The 18,620-nt window shown below is 43.9% G+C and overlaps 1 protein-coding gene across 1 annotated transcript in view; it reads left to right on the top strand.

The window, feature by feature from the left end:
• STK39 (serine/threonine kinase 39) overlaps nucleotides 1–18,620 on the top strand; it is a 242,257-nt gene that overhangs the window by 59,920 nt on the left and 163,717 nt on the right. Inside the window, exons 2-4 of the mRNA XM_080928167.1 lie at nucleotides 862–974; nucleotides 11,899–12,007; nucleotides 17,914–18,055. Coding sequence (XP_080784293.1) covers nucleotides 862–974; nucleotides 11,899–12,007; nucleotides 17,914–18,055 — 364 coding nt within the window. The remainder of the gene's footprint in view (nucleotides 1–861; nucleotides 975–11,898; nucleotides 12,008–17,913; nucleotides 18,056–18,620) is intronic.

Here is an 18,620-nt window from a genome sequence, read left to right as displayed (position 1 = left end):
GGGTCGTAGAGGGCATGTTGTTCCTAAATCAGCTCTTCCATGTGAAGGTTAGAGGGTCATATATGTACCCTTTGCACAGTCCCAAGTTTAGGCTGTGTTTCTTTTATTGGATACGTAGGGGTGGGGAATGATTTGTGTGATGGGAATGCCATTTTTGGTATCTGCAGAATTAAGGTGCCTTGTCCTGGGGCTCTTTTGCCTCGATGGGATATAAAGCTGATCAGAAACTCTCAGTGTTGTTCCTCAAGTCATCAGCCCTCTGCATTTGGTTCTGATACACTGTGGATAACAGCGTGACTCTGTCTTTTAGAAGTTTTAAGTGCATTAGCTAATGATGAAGAGACCTTTAAAAAAATGAAATTCCCCGTTATGCCAAGAGCTTTTGTTACTACAGATCAGCATTATTTTGCTTGGCAACCGTAAGAGCTGTGTATTAAACAAGAGAATCCAAGGGCAGACTTCTTTTTGTTCTGTTCGCTTCTGTGTTTTGTAGTTGTAGAGCAGCTGAGACCCCGGGAGTGTTCAGGACCTGATGGATGTCCTGAAAGCAGCCCAGGCACGTCTGGCTGCCTTGGGTTGCACGGAATAAAGGAAGAGCCCGAGTTAGAAGTGTAGCTGAAGTGACCCGAGGGTCATCACCACTGGAGGCAGAGTTATATGCATACTGTTCATCCTCATGTCCTCAGAGAAACACCTAGAAACATCCGAACGTTCCCTTTCTCCTCTAGATAATTATTGTAGGACTCCGGGGACTCTGAAGCTGTCACTTGGTACCATTTTGAACATTGAAGAAAGAGATGCACAGGTGGGAGCATACCGGTGCTGCGTATGAGAGCCGATTTCCTCTTTGCTTTGTTTCAGGCAGTGGAGCGACTGCGGTGGTTCAGGCAGCCCTATGCAAACCCAGGCAAGAGCGCGTAGCCATAAAGCGGATCAACTTGGAGAAATGTCAGACGAGCATGGATGAACTCTTAGTGAGTATGAGGGGAGGGGACTCCTGTCACTTGTTCTTCCTGGCCCCGGGCTTAAGGGATGGGCTGGCAGTGTTTCTTGGGAATGAGCCACACCCATTTCTTCTCCCCTTGGGGATGATCTGTGATTAATAGAGTTTATTGCAGAGTTCAGTCTGTGCAGCCCCAGTGGTCCCAGCGTGACACTCCATGCACACTGTATGCTCCGCTCTTAGGTCATGTGACTTCAGACTCCGGAGTCCGCTGTCTGGTTTCTCCCGGCCCTTCTCTAAGAGCTCACGACACAGCTGTGAATTCTTCCCAAAGTACTTTGTGCTCCTTTATACTTGCGTGTATAAATTACACAATCATATACGAGTTTAGTTTTCCTTTGTAACGTACCATAGACTTCATTTCGGTTGTTGACACACGTTTGTTACTCTCGCACGCTTACCTTCTATTCCTTATTTGAAATGGAACACTTAAATGAATGGCTGGAGCTTGTTTGTGTGGGTCTCACCATAGGAGCATTGGCTGGTTGAAGGAACATTTGCTTTTGGCTTAACGGACTCATTATTAAATGAACGGCTTAGCAAATGGTTGCTAGTTACTCAGCAAACTGCGAAGGGTTTTTGAGTTTAATCTCATAAATATAGTTGTCATTTTTGCCTGCCAGGGTTTTTGTTTTGATTTTTTTTTTTTTTTTTTTTTTTTTTACCTCTTTGGAGATTTATTTCGGGATAAAAGGAAACTGCAGTGGAGAAGTTAACTCACTGCTTATCCCGGACGCTAATCCCTGTGCAAATATTAGTCCAGTAGAACCATACAAGCTACAACGTATAATCACAGTTGTCTCCACATGAAGAAGCCTTTTGTTTGGTTCTACGTTGGGAATGGAATGCCATTAACAAGAGCTTTTTGTCTCTCCTCAGAATATAGCTTTTATTTCAGGCTTAATTACAGTACACTATAGTATAAATTAGGTTCAAGGATAACGCTGTACTTTTCCAGATCTGTTTGGCCTTCCATTTTAAATCAGGCCACACAATGCATAGATCTCAATGGGACCGAAACAACGGATCACCGGTCGAAGCTCAGATTAGAGCCAGGATTTCTGCAATTAAATGTTAATTAAAAAAGAATTGTTCATTTATGGAGTTTTTTTTCCCCCTCTCTCAAAATTTCAGCCATGCATTCCTTACATAGGCAATGCTGCTGGGTGGGACTTACCTGTTTCAGACTGTGTAGTGACCAGTACAATGGTGTCTTTGTCCTCTACCAGTTTCCAAGGCCACCTTCCCTCCGTGGAAAAAGCATTGACCAAACAGTGGGGAGAGCTGGGTCCTGCTTCAGCCACTAACTTGTTTTTTAACTGTAGTTGCTTTACCTAATAGCTTTGGGTCGTTTTAAGAGAGAGCTGAAGTGGAAGGTCCTTGAGGTCTATTGGGAGTCTTCCTATTCTGTGGTCCTGCATGAAGGTCCGTAGCTTTTTAAATTGTGAACCGTGCATTAACATTTATACCTTGTTGTTTGAAATATTCCTGTGGCCTGGTCTCTGTGAAGCTCTGAGTTGTCCAGGGCTGCTGGTGGCTTTTTATCACAGTTGGCAAACAGGCATGATTGGCCCAGTTAGGACTAGGTTGGAGGTCAGCAGAGACATCCTTACTTTAGCCAGTCTTTTCCTCCCTTTGCTAGGACCAGTAAGTGTACCATTATGGGCCCTGTGCAACTTAGCAAGCTGCCTGTTAAAGGCTGTGATTTTAATTCCTTTGTGCTTGGCCCCTTCAGTCTCCCCGAGTTGGTCCTTTGCAGTAGTTAATTTCTCTGAAGCCCTTTATCTTGCTGCAGTACCCAAGCTCTATAGAACACGTGCAAACTTATATATTTAATAAAACAAAACAATGAAGTTCTCAATCTAAAGGTTGCTAAATTAATAAATGTATTGCTTTGGTCTTTACTTCAAACCTTTGCCCTTTTAGTGTCTTGATCTATTTAGAGATGGTGGGAGGAATGGCTCTGGCACTTCCAAATACACTACTGTTCTTAACTTCTTCTCAAACAAAAATAATTAAGAATTGAGAGTACAGCCCGCCCGAGGTCACTGGGACTTTGTGGTTCAGATGGCGGACATTGGGGCTTTGTGTGAAACAGCGTTGCGCCCTTTTGACCTCCACCACTGCTGTTGCTTGCACTTTTATTATTCCTTTGGTTTCACATTTTGGCAGTGTTTGGACATCCGGTATCCTAATAATCCTTTAATTCCATGGGTGTGTATTATCTCCAGGTTGGGGCTCTGCCTCATCTCACAGAGGGTGCCATGTGTTAACTGTAAACCATTGTTCTTAGGAGAAACAATGGCCACTGGGGTCTTTATCTTGTGAGAGCATTATGTCATAGAAGTCACAATTATCAACTATTTACCAGCTCTCAGAACATCTGCCTCCCCCAAGGGATCTTTCACCCCCAGACTGATACTCCCTGCTCTGTGCCTAACCCTCGGTTCTCTCTGAGTTCATGGCCCCTGTCCCATGATAGGAGGAATCTACATGCAGAGCCAGATGTGACTTCACACAGCAGTTTTGGACAATTGGCCACATAGACTCACAGTTTCTTTCCTGTAATAACGGCCTCCACCCCAGGTTTTGCTGAACAAGCTGTTAAAAGTGTTAATCACGGTGCCAGTTTCTCCAAGAAGAGAGGGAAGGAAAGAACTAATGAACTCAGTGGTGCTGAGTAATTGCCGATCTAAACTTATTGAAATGAATTCTGCTCCAGTTCTTCAAGGCTAAGCTGGTTAAGGATATAAAAATACATTTATCTGTTTATTTGATAGATACTTAAATATCATTTCTGTAGTGTGCTTAGTCTGCTAGAAGGTTAAGCCTCAGGTTTGCATATTGAATGTCAAGGCTGGCTGCTCGTGCAAAACCTTGTTTGCTGTAGTGTGATAGTACCTTGAACAGAGCACCCACAGTGAATAGTTGCATTCAGGTACTGGCTGACATGTAAGTACTCTAAGACTTGTGCTTTCTGCATCCCTTTGCACTTTTCTTGTCTGGTAGCCAGTCAGGATGAAATGACTCTCGTGAGTCAGGTCTACTTTATGTCCTACTGTTCCAGCATGTGCTCTGATCATTCTAAGACTTGTTGACCCCATGCTTAGTGTCAACCCGCATTCCACAGTGATACTGGTATAAACGGGAAACAAAGTGGCTCATCACCTCTGGAATGTGTCTTTTAGCTGTGAAGAAGGGATTTGTTGATTTCACATTTACCGAATGCCTTAGGTACTGGAAGGTTCCTGTCCCTCAGGCTAGCACTAAATCAGTCTCTTTATTTTGGCAGAGGAGCAGTGAGATTTTTGAGCAGACTTTTGAGATTTTTTTATTTCTTTCCCCTCTGTTGGTTGGGAGCTACCTTAGCGGGCTGATAAACAGATTGCTTGCTCTCCAATGGGAATTTAAGACTTGCTAAGGGAGTCTGACCCTTGCCATGCAGACTGGTGAGCTCCTTTTGGACAGAGCTTTGAGCCTCATGAAAGTGCTTGCTTCCCTGGTTTGGGGTCAGCTTCAAAGGTTAGGCACACTATCCTAGGGCACTTCTGAATCCTCTTAAAATCCATTACAGAAGCAGAGAATTAGTCACCCTTCTTTTTGAAGGCATCTGTCTTTTCAGAACATCATTAGATGATAGAATAAATTCCATAAACATACCATTCATTTTTATTTACCTTGAAATAACTTTTCTTCCAGGATGTTGTTCTTTATCTAGAGGCTACTGCACAGTTTGGACTCAGGAGCTAATTTGACTGTTTTTTTTTTTTTGTTTGTTTGTTTGTTTTTCCCCAAGGATCACATCATGTAGCCTTTTTTTTTTTTTTTGCTTTAAATGTTACCTCTCCTGCCTCAGTCTCTCAAGAGTTGGAATTAAAGATGTGTACCACTGTGCCAGTATTTTCTTGAACCCTAGGTTTTAACCATTTGCTCCTTACCTTTGGCTCTGCCTTGAGTTCCTGTGTTTCAGTCTGTCTATGGTTTGGTCAGGTCAAGCTCATTTTCTTGGCACTGCTGAACTGTCAGTTCATTATGAGTTGCAATTGCAATGATTCGGCCAGAGAAACCTTTACCCAGCAAGTGAAGCTCTCACCTTTTCAAGAGAGCAAGGCAGGGGGAGCAGGAGAGAAAAGAAAAAGAAAGGAAGAAATAGTTGAGGGATCACATTATGAAATTACATAACGATTTTGGTTTGTGATGGATGACAGATGTGAACAAAGTCATTTCAAAGGAAACAGCGACAGTATAAGTGCTGGCTGCTGAACGCTGTGGGAGGGGGAAAGTCCCAAAGCCAGAGGACTTGCCTGTTTCCTACCCCCCCCCCCACTTCTCCACACAGCTGCCCAGGGCAGGGAGCACTCACCCTGGGGGCCCCTTCTCTCACTCAGAGAGAATCACATCAGATGGCCAAAGTTCACCTCTCTGAGAGTTCTAGAATTATGGCTGTTTAAAGCTAAGTTCTTTCAAAACATACTCTTTCAGATTCATTTAAACAAGAACACAAATTACTAGCTCATTGTGCTGTAGGTTGACCATAGTGTGTGCCGTGGCAGTGAAAATCTCCTGTATGCAGTGCGCACTCTTCCTTATGTACACAACCAGCGCTCCCAGGTTCACCCGTGGCCTTCCGTTGTCCTCATCCTCCATCCTCCACGGAAAGGCTGCTTGTTCTGCCACAGACCAGATCCATCTAGTTTTTCTCTTGTCGGCAAGAAGGCATTGCTTTCTGCTGCTGGGCTATTATTTTTCTGTTCTTTTCATCTTCTGTTCCCTCTTCCCCCGCCCCCCATCATCTTTTCTTTCCTCCCCCTCTTTAAAAGCATAAAACAGCTTTGATTTGTAGAGTGTTTTGGAGAAGCCAAAGCTTTGGATGGTTCCCTAGTTTAATGATCATTTTGAGAGCAATAGTTAACCTCTAACCCTAATTAGATGCAGGATTTCCGGGCTCTTCATTGCAGGCCCACTGAGAGCAAGTCCCCCCTTTATTTGAAGCTTAAAGAAGACAAACAAGCAATCCCCGAAATAAAACCAAACCTTGTCTGTGAGGTGTTAGCGAAGTTGGTCCTTTTCCAAGTCCTGTTTATTGTTTATTGCAGGAAGGTTACTGTGCTATAGAGAGCTTCCAGCTTTTCGAGTTGGCCCCAAACAGTAGCTGATGCGTGTACTGGAGTACTTTCTAATTCTGCATGAACATATTAATTTTCTAATTAGGAAATTGTCTATCCATAGTCTGGCTCATTGTTCCTCAGATGTGGGACCTATCTTTGGCTCTGAGTGCGGTCTTTTACCTCACACCCTCCAGGATGAAACTCAAGCCCGCCTCACTGCGAGCTACCGCCCCTGAGCAATTAAGGCTTCACCGGCAAGTTTTCTACTTTGAAATTGTTTTCGTCCATTTAGTGTTTGTGTGGGGGTTTTTTGGTAAGTGTTGCCTAGTTGGAGGCAGGGTTCAGAACGGAGTCTGGGGAAGGGCTAATTTGAAGACATGGACACATGTTAAGTAAATGGGAAAATAATTATCCCCAAAGCAAATTCATTTCTGTGGTTCTGGACTTACACTGACCTATAAATATGTATAATTTGGTTGGAAAAAACAGTTTTCATTTTTAGAATGTCACATTTAAAAGTTATGTTGTAGTTTTTTTTCACATACTAATTAAATAATACCAACTGAATTTATATTTAAATGCACTTAAGTGCAGTGTTTAGAAAATTTTGCTGAAATGGCTAAACCTGATTTTTAAAAATGTGGTTAAAAATGAATATTGCAAAAGAGTCATTTTTTGGTTTCTGTATTGTCAGCAACAGAGACCTGCCTAGTGTACACTCATATGTACAGGAGGAACAGACCTGCCTACAATACATTTATGTACTCAGGAGGAACAGACCTACCTAGTATACTCACATACACAGGGGGAACAGAGACACACCTAGTATATATGCTCATATACACAGGGGGAACAGACCCATCTAGTATACTCACATACACAGGAGGAACAGAGACATACCTAGTATATATGGTTACATACACAGGGGGAACAGAGACCTTCCTAGTATGCACTCATACACGCAGGAGGAAGTGTGGAAGGCATTTCAGATTGAATGCATCTTTGGTCATGTTTCTCACTCTCCCTCTCTCTCCCTCTCCCTCTCTCTCCCTCTCTCTCCCTCTCCCTCTCTCTCCCTCCTTCCCTCTATCCCCCCCCTTTTCTTTTTTGTGATGCTGAGGACTGAACTCGGGGGCCTCAGGCTGGCCAAGCACTTTACCACCCAGCCATTACATTTCTCATGGCTTTGCACCTTACCTTTGCCATCCGTCAACAGCTCTGGACAATGTTTGGGTCGAGGCAGATACCTTTGCCCTTTTCTGCTACCTTCTTTTATATATTTGGTTTTCCCCAGGGAGTAAGTCCATGGCTGCAAAATTAGCTCTGTGCAACGTGCTGTAGAAGAAGGAGAAGCTGTAGAAGGCTGGGGGCATGTCTGCCGTGGGCAGGTGGCTCTTCCCTGGCAGACCTCAAGACTCGAGTGGGGCCCTGCACTCTGTGTGGGACAGGGTAGTTCTCAGAAGACAGGTTTACCTCACCAGTGGTGGCATAACAGTTTGTAGCATCTTTTAGCATCTGTTTCTTGGTTCCCAGAAGTTTGACATGCCAGTGAACAGATATTCTCTCTGGTTGTTTATTTACTTATGGCTTTCTGAGACAAGGTTTCCCTGTGTAGCTCTGTCTGTCTTAGAACTCACTTTGTAGACCAGGCTGTTCTCGAACTCACAGAGACCCACCTACTTTTGCTTCCCAGTGCTGGGATTAAAGCTTTCACACAACACTGAGCTCTTCATGTTTTTTATTATTATTATTATTATTATTATTATTATTATTATTATTATTATTATTATTATTGACATCATCCACCTGACTTGTATGGGTATTCTCAGTCACAGTTGTGGGTAGCTGAGCCTTATTCTGGTTTTGTGGTTAACCTCAGATTGTGTGTGTGTGTGTGTGGGTGTGTGTTACACACACATATATGACTGTTGCTGTTTATTAAAGAACTATTTAATCAAACTTAATTATTTTTAAGAAAGCCTTTTTGATTGTTTTTACACACAGTTTTATGTCTCCACAACCAATCTCATAAAACCTGAGGTGTGTACTCTGCTGTCTTAGTGAGCGGATATTTCCCAAGTTTGATTCCCCACTACACCAGAGGGAAGGATTTTTTTTTCCTAAAGGTCGACCGAGCAGCCTGATACTTCACACTGTGACAACAGCTCTCTGTTTAAAAGCTTCCCAACACCGATTAAAGCCGGTGCAGAATTCATGCTTCTCTAATAAAGTCTTATTTTCTTTCTGATTTGAAATGTCTAGAACTTTCTCATGTATATTCTTGCTGTCAATTAGAATTTACTCCTATAAACTCAGCAAACCACAGGAAAAATAGTTGCAGAAGTAAAGATCGGAGCATGCTTTTGTTCATTTGTTACAGTATAAGATAGAGTATTAAGTTGGGACTTCTCTGTTGATATTTGTCCCCTAAAAGATGCAAGGGTTTGCCTCATATTACAAAACTTGGTGTGACATTTTCATAATTGAAAGTGACATCCAGGAGAACACTTTGCCCTTGTAAAAGCTTTGTTAATAGACTTCTAATTTTTGGGAAATTTTAAAAATGGCTAAATTTTTTACTTACTTGATGTGAAATTAATTAGTATGAATTGTTTCAGAGGTAAAGTGTCATGTTGCCTAGGCTGTCCCAAAAATGTAGCAGTGAATGTCCTTAAACTGCAGATTCTTCCCCCTCTCAAAGATGGAGCATGCACCATCACGCTCAGTTTTATATGGTGCTGAGGATGGAACCCAAGGCTTCCTGCATCGTGGGCAAGCACTGTACCAAGTGACCTCCATCCCTAGACCTTATTCTTACTTTTTTTAAACCCTGCTTTTTTATGGTATATGGTTAGTTGTAGGCATTGGTTACCCTCTGGATGATGCTGTTACTGTGGAAATAGAAACCAAGGTTTTGCTTTTAATTTGGTTATTCTCATATCATTTAAGGAATTATTTAAATACTTGGAGAACGTCACATACCTTGTAGAGATGTATTCTTGCTATATCTCTCGAATTCGGATAATTAGATTTATAAATGTCACATAGTTTACATTTTCTCTCATTTGTCTGTTTTCAGATGCTTTGGTCCTGTTCTTTTCACTTTTTGCATGAGTATGCAGTTAGACTGTTCTCTAAAACACTGTGAGGCAGCCCCCTGGGATTCTCCAAGTATAACAAGGGCTTATGAACGAAGCAGGCGCCGAGTATCAAGGAAACAGATGGCCAAGACCCAGTGGCAGTAGTAAAGCAGGCTTCTGACTCCATTGTCTCCACCTGCATGCATTTCAGGAAATTCCTTTTAGCTGGCAGGGCCAGGGTCAACACTGCTCGTTTGTGCCTGAGCCAGGTGCTTGTAACCTTTGCAGTGAGTGACCAGTGGCCTGGGCTGTCTTTAAGTGCAATGTTCCATGCTAGACCTGCAAGGAAAGGTGTGCCCAAGTGGCAGGTGGTATCAGTCCCATTTTACAGGAAGGGAAAGTGAGGCTGCAAAAGGGTGAGTGCCCTGCCAGGGTAGTCAGGATGGTTAAAGACAGAGCCAGGGGGCTGAATGTGAGGGCGAGTTCTCTGTATGTAGCCTAGGCTGACTTCAAAGCTGAGATCCTCCTGCCTCAACCTTTCCAGTCAGCTGACATTTTACTTTTATTTGTTGCGGTGAGGTCCAACAGTTGGAATATTACTGTGTGTCTCCTGCTTCCCCATCCTTCACCCAGTGGTGCTCAGCTAGGTAGCACAAGGGAGGGAGGCCTGTCTTCCTACCTGGCCCTCAGGCAGCATCTGGGGTTTGTTTCCGACCTTCTCTCTGTCACCTTGCTGACCTCCAGGCTCAGTCAGATGTTCTGCTCCTCAAAGCTGGGTTCCAGGGTGACCCAGACCTGTCGTGTGGAGCCTGAATATTTCCACACTCCTCCTGTAACCCCAGGTACACATTCCAGTTTCAAAAGCCTTGCCCCCAAAGTCTACTTCCGCATAGGCAGTGACCCAAGTCAGAACCAAGGTTTGTGTAGGAAGAAGATACAAAGTTTTCATTCCATCTCTGGGCAGTACAAAGTGTGTTTTTCATCAAGGCAAGGCAATTTTCTTACATGTAAACACTGCTTATTCACTGCCCTTTCTGATTAATAGTCTGAAAGTTTGGCAGTAAGATGCTGAGGAGGCATTCATGAACAGGAGTATACGGTAATAATTCAGCGTATGTCTGCAGTCAGCAAGCTTCATCTGTTCCCATGCTTAGAGACTGGACCCCACCTCCTGCTTCAGGCTGAGTGGGGGCTGTTGACTTGGGAAAGCGGTGACCCTAGATGTCTTCTATTTCTCCTCCAGAAGCATCTCATGGCAAAAGAACGTGACCCCCGGAAACAAATGACACCAGACCTTAGGCTTACTCAGATCGAAAGATGTGAGTGGCTGAAAATTGTCACCCTAGAGAAGGAGCTTGCTGGCTGTGGGGAGGGAGGAAGGAGAACATCCGAATAGGATAAAAAGAAAATTACAAAAAGCCAGTCAGGTTCATAGAGCTCTAGGAAGAGCTTTAAATATACGTAGGCATTAAGGTGTGTGCCTGTGTTAATGTATTGCCATATTTTACCCACCTTATCTGATGTGCATGATCTTTTTGGTAATTCGAGGATTAGGCAATACTAGATATGCATGATAGTAGCCCAAATCGGAATGCGCTGGTTTGGCAGCCTAGTTAGCTCTTAAGTTATCCAGAAACGCAGAATAGAATTTAAGTGCAGAGGAATGCCAAGACCCTTCTTCCTTTCATCACGAGGGAGCAATGGCATGTGTAAAGCTGCTTTGGTGACAAGGGTTCTCTTGTGGAGGACAGCACTGGGAGTGGTTTACAATCATGACTTTAAACACCAACCAGCTTACCCTCACACATTGCGAAAATGAGCTTTATCAAAGCTTTTCATGTGTTTTATTGAAACGCTTTGTCATTTTATGTCATCACACAAATTTTGCTCTCTGCGGCAGTGTTTGCAAACTGACCTGGAAAATGTTGCCTTTCCGATGTCTGAGGGAAGAGGACAGGCTGTTAATGTATAGGCAGACGCTCCTAGAGTCTTCAGCATGATTCCAGTTGCCAGTATCTCTTTCAGAGTGAGCCATTGTGTCTGATGGTTCTCAAGTTTGCTTTACCTGGCCTGCACCTGTCCCCTCACCCCTCTTTGTTTTTCCCTGGAGAAATATCAACTGAGGCATAGTTTGTGGGACGAGTAGGCTGGCATTTCCTCATTTAGCATACTGCAGAAACAGAGGCAGTTTTGTCTCCTTTGGATGAGGATACGACCAATCAGAGTTGAAGCTCTTCACTGAGACCCAGTTCTCCTTGTAGCTTGCTCAGGCTTGTCTGTCTGTCTGTTTGTCTGTCCAATGCCTTCAGTTCGGGCAAGCAGGATACAGTTCTGTGTTGCAGAGCTTTTGGTTGGCATCATGAGGGTCATCTGGGTACCACACTGTGCTGAAGTTCTGTCCTGTGTTTGGCAAGACAAATGTGTAACTAGGCAGTCTGGCCAAAATGTAGCCTCTGCCCACCAGTCATTTTGGCTCCGTTGTCCCCTGTGAGGTCTTCCGAAAAGTTTCGAATCATTCTCTTGGGGACAAATTCTTCCTTGACTAGGTTTCCATGGTCCGTCCCTTTGTTCTTTGAGGAGGTGATTCTAGGGAGAGCTGGAATTATGGGGAGGGGTTGTTCCAATAGTCTGATAACCGAATGGAGGTACAGAGGGAAGGCTGGTTACAGGATTTATCATGTTTCTCTTTCTTCTTCTTAACTTGCAGAAAGAAATTCAAGCCATGAGTCAGTGCAGCCATCCCAACGTAGTGACTTATTACACCTCTTTCGTGGTCAAAGATGAACTTTGGCTGGTCATGAAATTACTCAGTGGAGGTAAGTGAGTTTTGTTTTTTTTTTTTTTTTTTTTTGTGGGAGCCATCATACTGAGAAAGATTTTAGACTTGATGCCCCTCAGTCCTAGGTTTGAAAGGCCAGAGTCTATTTATTTTAATTAGTTAATTTACTCACTTTATATCCCAATCACAGCTCCCCCTATCTTCTAGTCCCTCCTTCACAAGCCTCTCTTCCTCCTCCCCTTTTCTCCTCTGAGAACAGAGAGGTCCTTCCTGGGTACCAGCCCACCCTGGCACATCAGTCTTTCAGGACTAGGCATATTCTCTCCCACTGAGGCCAGATGAGGTAGCCTAGTCAGGGGAACAGGATCCACAGGCAGGCAGCAGAGTCATGGATAGCCTCCAGTTGTTGGGGGATGTGCATGAAGACCAAGCTACCCTTCTACTAACGTGTAGGGCAGCCTAGATCCAGCACACGTATGCTCCTTGGTTAGTGGTTCAGTCTTGGGGAACCCCCAAGGGTCGAGGTTAGTTGACTCTCTTGGTATTCTTGTAGAATCCATATTCCTTCTGGGTCCCTGAATCTTTCCCTCAGCTCCTCCACAAAACTCCCCAAGCTCCGTCTAATGCTTGACTGTGGCTTCTGCATATCTTTCAGTCAGCCATTGGGTGGAGCCTCTCACTACAGTTATGCTAGGCGCTTATCCGCGAGCCTAACGGAGCACATCATTGACAGTATCAGGGACTGGTGCTTGCCCATGGGATGAGTCTCAAGTTGGGCTGGCTGTGGGTTCTCTGTTCCCTCAGTCGCTGCTCCATCTTTGTCATCGCACTTCTTGTAGGCAGGACAGATTTTGGGCAGAAGGATTTGTGGGTGGGTTGGCATCCTCATCCTTCCACTGGGAGACCTGCCTGGTTACAGGAGGTAGCTGCTTTAGGTTCCATGTCCCCCACTGCCAGGCATTTCAGACAGAGGCAGTCATAGACTTCTTGGGGTTTCCCTCATTCCAGATATCTCAAGAGATATCCCCTACACTCAAGCCCCTGTGCTGATTTCTATTCACTCTCCAGGCCTTTGTTGCCAGATCCCCCTACACCTAATCCTCCTACAGCACCCCAGTTCCCCCTCTTGCCTCCCCATGCCCTCTCCTACCCAGTTTTCTCCCTTCAGCTACCTCCAGTGACTATTTTATTTTCCCCTCTGAATAGGTGAGACATTATTCTTTGGACCCCCCTTGTTTTTTAGCTTCCTTGGGTCTGTGGACTGTAGCGTGGGTGTCCTGTATTTATGGCTAATACCCAGCTATGAGTGATAAGTACCATGCTTGTCCTTGTGAAATTGGATTGTCTCACTCAGGATGGTATTTTCTAGTCCCATCCATTTTTCTGCAAATATCATGATGTTTTTAATAGCTGAGTAATATTCCATTGTGTAAATGAACTGCGTTTTCTTTATCTATTCTTCAGTTGAGGGACATCTGGGTTGTTTCCAGTTTCTGGCTGTTATAAATAAGTCTGCTATGTCCTTGTGGTATAGTGAAACATCTTTTGTGTATATACCCAGGAATGGAATAGCTGGGTCTTGAGGTAGAACTATTGAAAATTTTCTGAGAAACTACCGAATTAATTACTAGAGTGGTTGTACAAGTTTATACTTTCACCAGCAATGGAAGATTGTTCCCATTGCTCCACATGTATTGCTAGCATGTATTGTCCCTTGAATCTTTGATCTTAGCCATTTTGATGGATGTAAGATCTAATCTCAGGGTTGTTTTGATTTGCAATTCCCCGTTGACTAAAAACACTGAACATTTCTTTAGGTGCTTCTCTGTCATTCCAGTTTTCTCTGTTGAGAATTATCTGGTTAGCCCTGCTAACTGCAGTTTTAATTGTCTATCTTCTTGGTTTGAATAGTAGCCCTCTGTAGCAGGTCGGGTTGGTGAGAATCTTTTCCCGTTCTGTAGGCTGCCGTTTTGTCCTGTTTTCAGTGTCCTTTGAAAAGCTAGAGTTTTAAATATTTACATTCAAAGCCTTCATAACAGGGGTTTAATTTCCTAGAGTCTGTGTCCCCTCCTCCATGTGTCAAGTATTCTGCCACCTCCCCTTCTAGGTTAGGGGATGCTCGTCTCCCTGACTACCATGTGTTCTCAGAGGACTCTCTCCCTTCTGTGTCCCATGTTCCTCTTCTGCCTTAGTGAGTGCTTGCACGTGTGCGTGTGTGTGTGTGCATGAGTTCATGTGTGTGTGTGTGTGTGTGTGTGCATGAATTCGTGTGTGTGTGTGTGTGTGTGTGTGTGTGTGTGTGTTGTGGCGGATCATAACCAGGGCCTTACACATGTCTAGCACCAACCTGTACCTCAGCCCAGTCCTTCCTCTTAAATCCTTTCAAGACAATTCAAGTCTTAATGTGCTGCATTCTGTGATAAAGGTAGAGCTCTGTGGACTCAGGCACTTGAATAGTGGCCTCCATGGTGGAGTCTAAGCTCCTATTCCGTGTTTTGTCACACATTTTTAAAGTTATCTATGGTGGCTGGAAGCTATGATCCTGGTCAGTGCAGAAACTGTGGACTCCCAGGAAGAACCACCCATTGAACTTGAGCCTGGCATCAGTGACTACTGGCTACATTTTGTTACAGTTTAAGTGGAGAGAAATTCGGTGTCAGCTGCCCTTGGGAAGAGACCTCCTGCCTCAGGTCTCTTAAGTTAGTGACAATTTACTTTCCAGGGATCTCTCACACCCATGGGTTTTACTTGAAAACAAACCAACACCTCACCATCAGCATCAGCATTGGAGGGAGATACAATGATAACCACTGGCATTCTGGGATACTTACTCTGTCTCTAGATCCTGCTCAAGACAGTTCAAGTACTTGTCTTTTTCAGTGCAGCACCTTCAGTGTTACTACTACAACCCCCTTGTGCAAAAACTGCACGGAAGCTTGAAAGTTCTGTAGTGTGTCTACCCGGTCCCTAACTCATACACGCTTAACAGTTGGTACCAGAGGAACATGCTCATTTAAAAACTCCCCATGTCAGTCCTGCACATGGATGCTTAGAATACCTGCATGGTTTCCTCAGCAGGGCTACATTTTCTCTGTACTGTTTCTTTCTGGTAGTGCCCCCCTGTAAAAAGCTCTGGGCATGAAGGCTATCTTGGGACCAGGAAACAATTTTGTGGTAATTCAGTAGAACCAAAACTAATATAGTTTTTGACTATAATATAGTTTTGACTCTCTAGACCCAGTACAAGCTAGGACTAAATTAGGTATGTATTCTAACTAATCGTGTTTTTTAATATATATTTATGTATTTTGCGTATATGAGTGCTCTATTTGCATGTGTGCCTGTAAGCCAGAAGAGGGAAGGCATCAGATCCCATTACAGATGGTTGTGAGCCACCATGTGGTTGCTGGGAACTGAACTCAGGACTTCCGGAATGGTAGACAGTGCTCTTAACCTCTGAGCCATCTCTCCAGCTCCCAATTAATTATTTTTTTTTTTAATAAAAGAAACCCCCTTGTATTAAGCAGAGTTTCAGGCATGAGATGGAGTCTTGGGGGATTCTAGAAAATACTTCCACTCTCTTGGCCCTGCCTCTTGTCTTGTTTCCTTTGTAATTAAAATGAAAAAAAGAAAAGGCTGAAGAAGCCAAAGAGCTGAACTGAAGCCCTGGGCTCTGGAGCTCTCCCTCCCTCGAGGTCACTCCTGGGCTTTGGCACCAGAGTGACCAGCTGAGGGAGGGTCTTCCAGGATCCCACTGTCTCTGAGCAGATGGCAAGTTCTAGTGACCTGGACCCCTAAAGTCTCCAACTCTGTCCTGGTTGAAGAGCTCACCTCAGCCAGCCTTTCACTTTGGTAAACTTGAGCACACTCCTGGTTTCTCTTTTGAGGACCAACTAGAAAATGCACTGTCTGCCTGAGAGTCCAGTCTCCAAACAGGGCTTTGAAAGATAAGATACTGTTTACATCAGGCTTCCACAGGAAAGGGAGTGTCCACAGGTGAGGACTGGTGTTCGCTTCTTTCAGACAGCTAGAAATACGCAGGTACCAAATAGGTTATATGCTTTTAAGAACAAAGCAATTACTGTTCAGACTCATTATTTTTCTAAACCACCTAAAACTCTGAGAGGTGATGCATAAGCCAATCACTGCTCACTCCTCCCTGGGGAGGGAGGTTCACATTTGTTTTCTGCTGCGATATTTGACTATGGGAAGTCTCAGGACGAGGCGCAGGCAGCTAGTTTGGTACATTATGTCTGATGGGGAGACTCAGTCCTCTTAGTCAGTGGCAAAGAGCCTGGAGCAGACTCCATCCTGAGGTAAGTCATTTGCTAACTCTTCAGAAATGCTGAATCTCTAGGTAATTAGAGCTTTCAAAATGACCCAGAGGTGTAGACTATTTATTACTATGTGTTGAAACATGAATTTATAGCACCTAGGAAACCAGTCTGTACACAGTAACAAAGCACTAAGTATTAATTCATTAGAACAGCCTGTGAATAAAGCATGAAGTGGAAATCAAGGTTGCTTAGAGTCTCACCAAAGAGTCCTGGGGTCATGGGCAGTGATGTGGAGGCCTGTCTTCCACCTTGAGGTAGGTGACGGAAGGGCTGTTACTGCTTCCTCTTGGTTCTCTGCTGTCTTTTCTTTCTCTCTTCAAACAGCTTAGGTCCTTGACTTCACTTGTTTCTTTCTTTAAAAGTTTTTAAAGTTTTTAATATTCTTTTAGTAGATATATTTATATTATTACTATTTTCAAAGTGGTGGTTTCCAACCTGTTTCTGAAGTCCTGGACTCCAGACAGCCTTCCATTTCTGCCTCCTGTGCTCCTGGGAATCACAGCCAACTTTTAAACTTTATTTGTTATTGTTTCTGTTATTGCTGTGTGTGGGTGAGGGGTATGATACCCATACCACAGGCGTGCATGTGGAGGTCAGGAGACCCTTGCAGTAATCAGTTCTTTGTTTCTACCACGTGAGCCCTGAGAAACAAAGTCAGGTCGGTTGTCATGCTTGGTAGCAAGTGCCCGTCCGTGCTGAGACATCTAACTGTGACGTTTTTAAGTGTGCTGGGGACCGGCCCATTCTAGGCCCTTTAGTAGTCAGTGTTTCTAGGGGAACAGAAGCATTGTGGGGTTGTATCTTTTATTCACACACAAGTAATTAGGAAAGTGAAATTGGTTTTATCGATTTGGTGGTCCAATAGTCCACCAATGGTGGTTTGTCCAGAGCTGCTGCCTGTCTTCAAGTATACTTGTGGCTCACTTGTAGGAATTTCTAAGGACAGTGATTTTGATAATGAAGATTAATCATCACAGTCTTGAAAACACACACACACACACACACACACACACACACACACACACACACACGATCACATTATCACTGACCTCTAACAAGTTTCTAGTTCTTCCCCTTTCTCTCTGCCTTATTATTATTTCTCATGTATATGTGTTTATCCGTGTATGGTGTGTGTGTGTGTGTGTGTGTATGTGTGTGTGTGTGTGTACACGTATGTGTGCAGGAGTGTGTGTCTGCAGAGGGCAGAAGAGGGTGCTGGATCCTGTGGAGTTGAAGTTAGAGGCCCCTGGTTGTAAGCCACCCAGTGCTGGGTAGGTATGGGATTTGAACCAGGGTCATCTGGGAAAGCAGGCATCAGTGTTTACTGCCAAGCTGTCTCAATGGAGCTCTGGTTCCTGACTCTTAACCAGAACCTTCTCAACTTCACACTGAAGGTACTGTTACCAGCTTTTAATAGATGTAGTGTTTCTGGTCTTAAGCATGCCATTCGATTGCTATTACTCCTTGGGAATAATAGAAATCGAGCAGATGGGTTCTATTTCTGAGGGTCATTATCTGGGTTGTAATAGTAGAAGGGTTTTATCTGAAGCAGAATGGATATGCTTCTGGAAAATCATCTTTGCGATACTTCTGTCTGTCCACTCAGGTTCCATGTTGGATATCATCAAATACATCGTCAATCGGGGAGAGCATAAGAATGGTGTCCTGGAAGAGGCAATCATCGCGACAATTCTTAAGGAGGTTTTGGAAGGCTTAGACTATCTGCACAGAAACGGTCAGATCCACAGGTACGGTGTCTTTACAGTCTGCCCTTCATAATGTATAGCTCTAGTCTGTAAAGAATGTCAAGTAAACCCTGCAGTCGGCTTGTGTAGTATTCAAAAGAAGTGCTTAAAAGCCAAACAAACCTCCAAAGAATAAACTTGGACACGTTTTCTTAGTATCCTGGGGCTGGTTTGTGTGGTTAAACTGAAGTAGAGCAACATGCAGTTAGCGCTGTGCGGGCTCATTAAGAAATTAGTTAATATTAATTACTCTTGAAGTGAACTTGCTTGAACTGGATGGCATATCCCTCTTCCTAAGACAGTTACATTTTATTTTATGTTAGCTGTTTGGGACCTGGGGTGAGAGGGAAGGAAGCAGCCCTGATTTCTTCTTCTGTAACACAGTGCTGAGTTTTAAAGTGGAGGAATCAACAGAATATGAGCATATATTTCATAAGCAACAGTTTGATTCCATCTCTTCAGAATGTGATAAGTAGACAGTACTTACCCTAACCCTACAGCATCCTTCTGCCTTGAAGCAGGAGAGAGCTGTGTATTTAATGGTCGGTACCATAGCTTTTAATGCTTG

This window comes from Micromys minutus (assembly GCF_963924665.1).
Source record: "Micromys minutus genome assembly, chromosome: 13".
Taxonomy (NCBI): Eukaryota; Metazoa; Chordata; class Mammalia; order Rodentia; family Muridae; genus Micromys; species Micromys minutus.
Note: the sequence above shows the minus strand (reverse complement) of the source record. Positions and strands in the feature narration are given on the sequence as shown.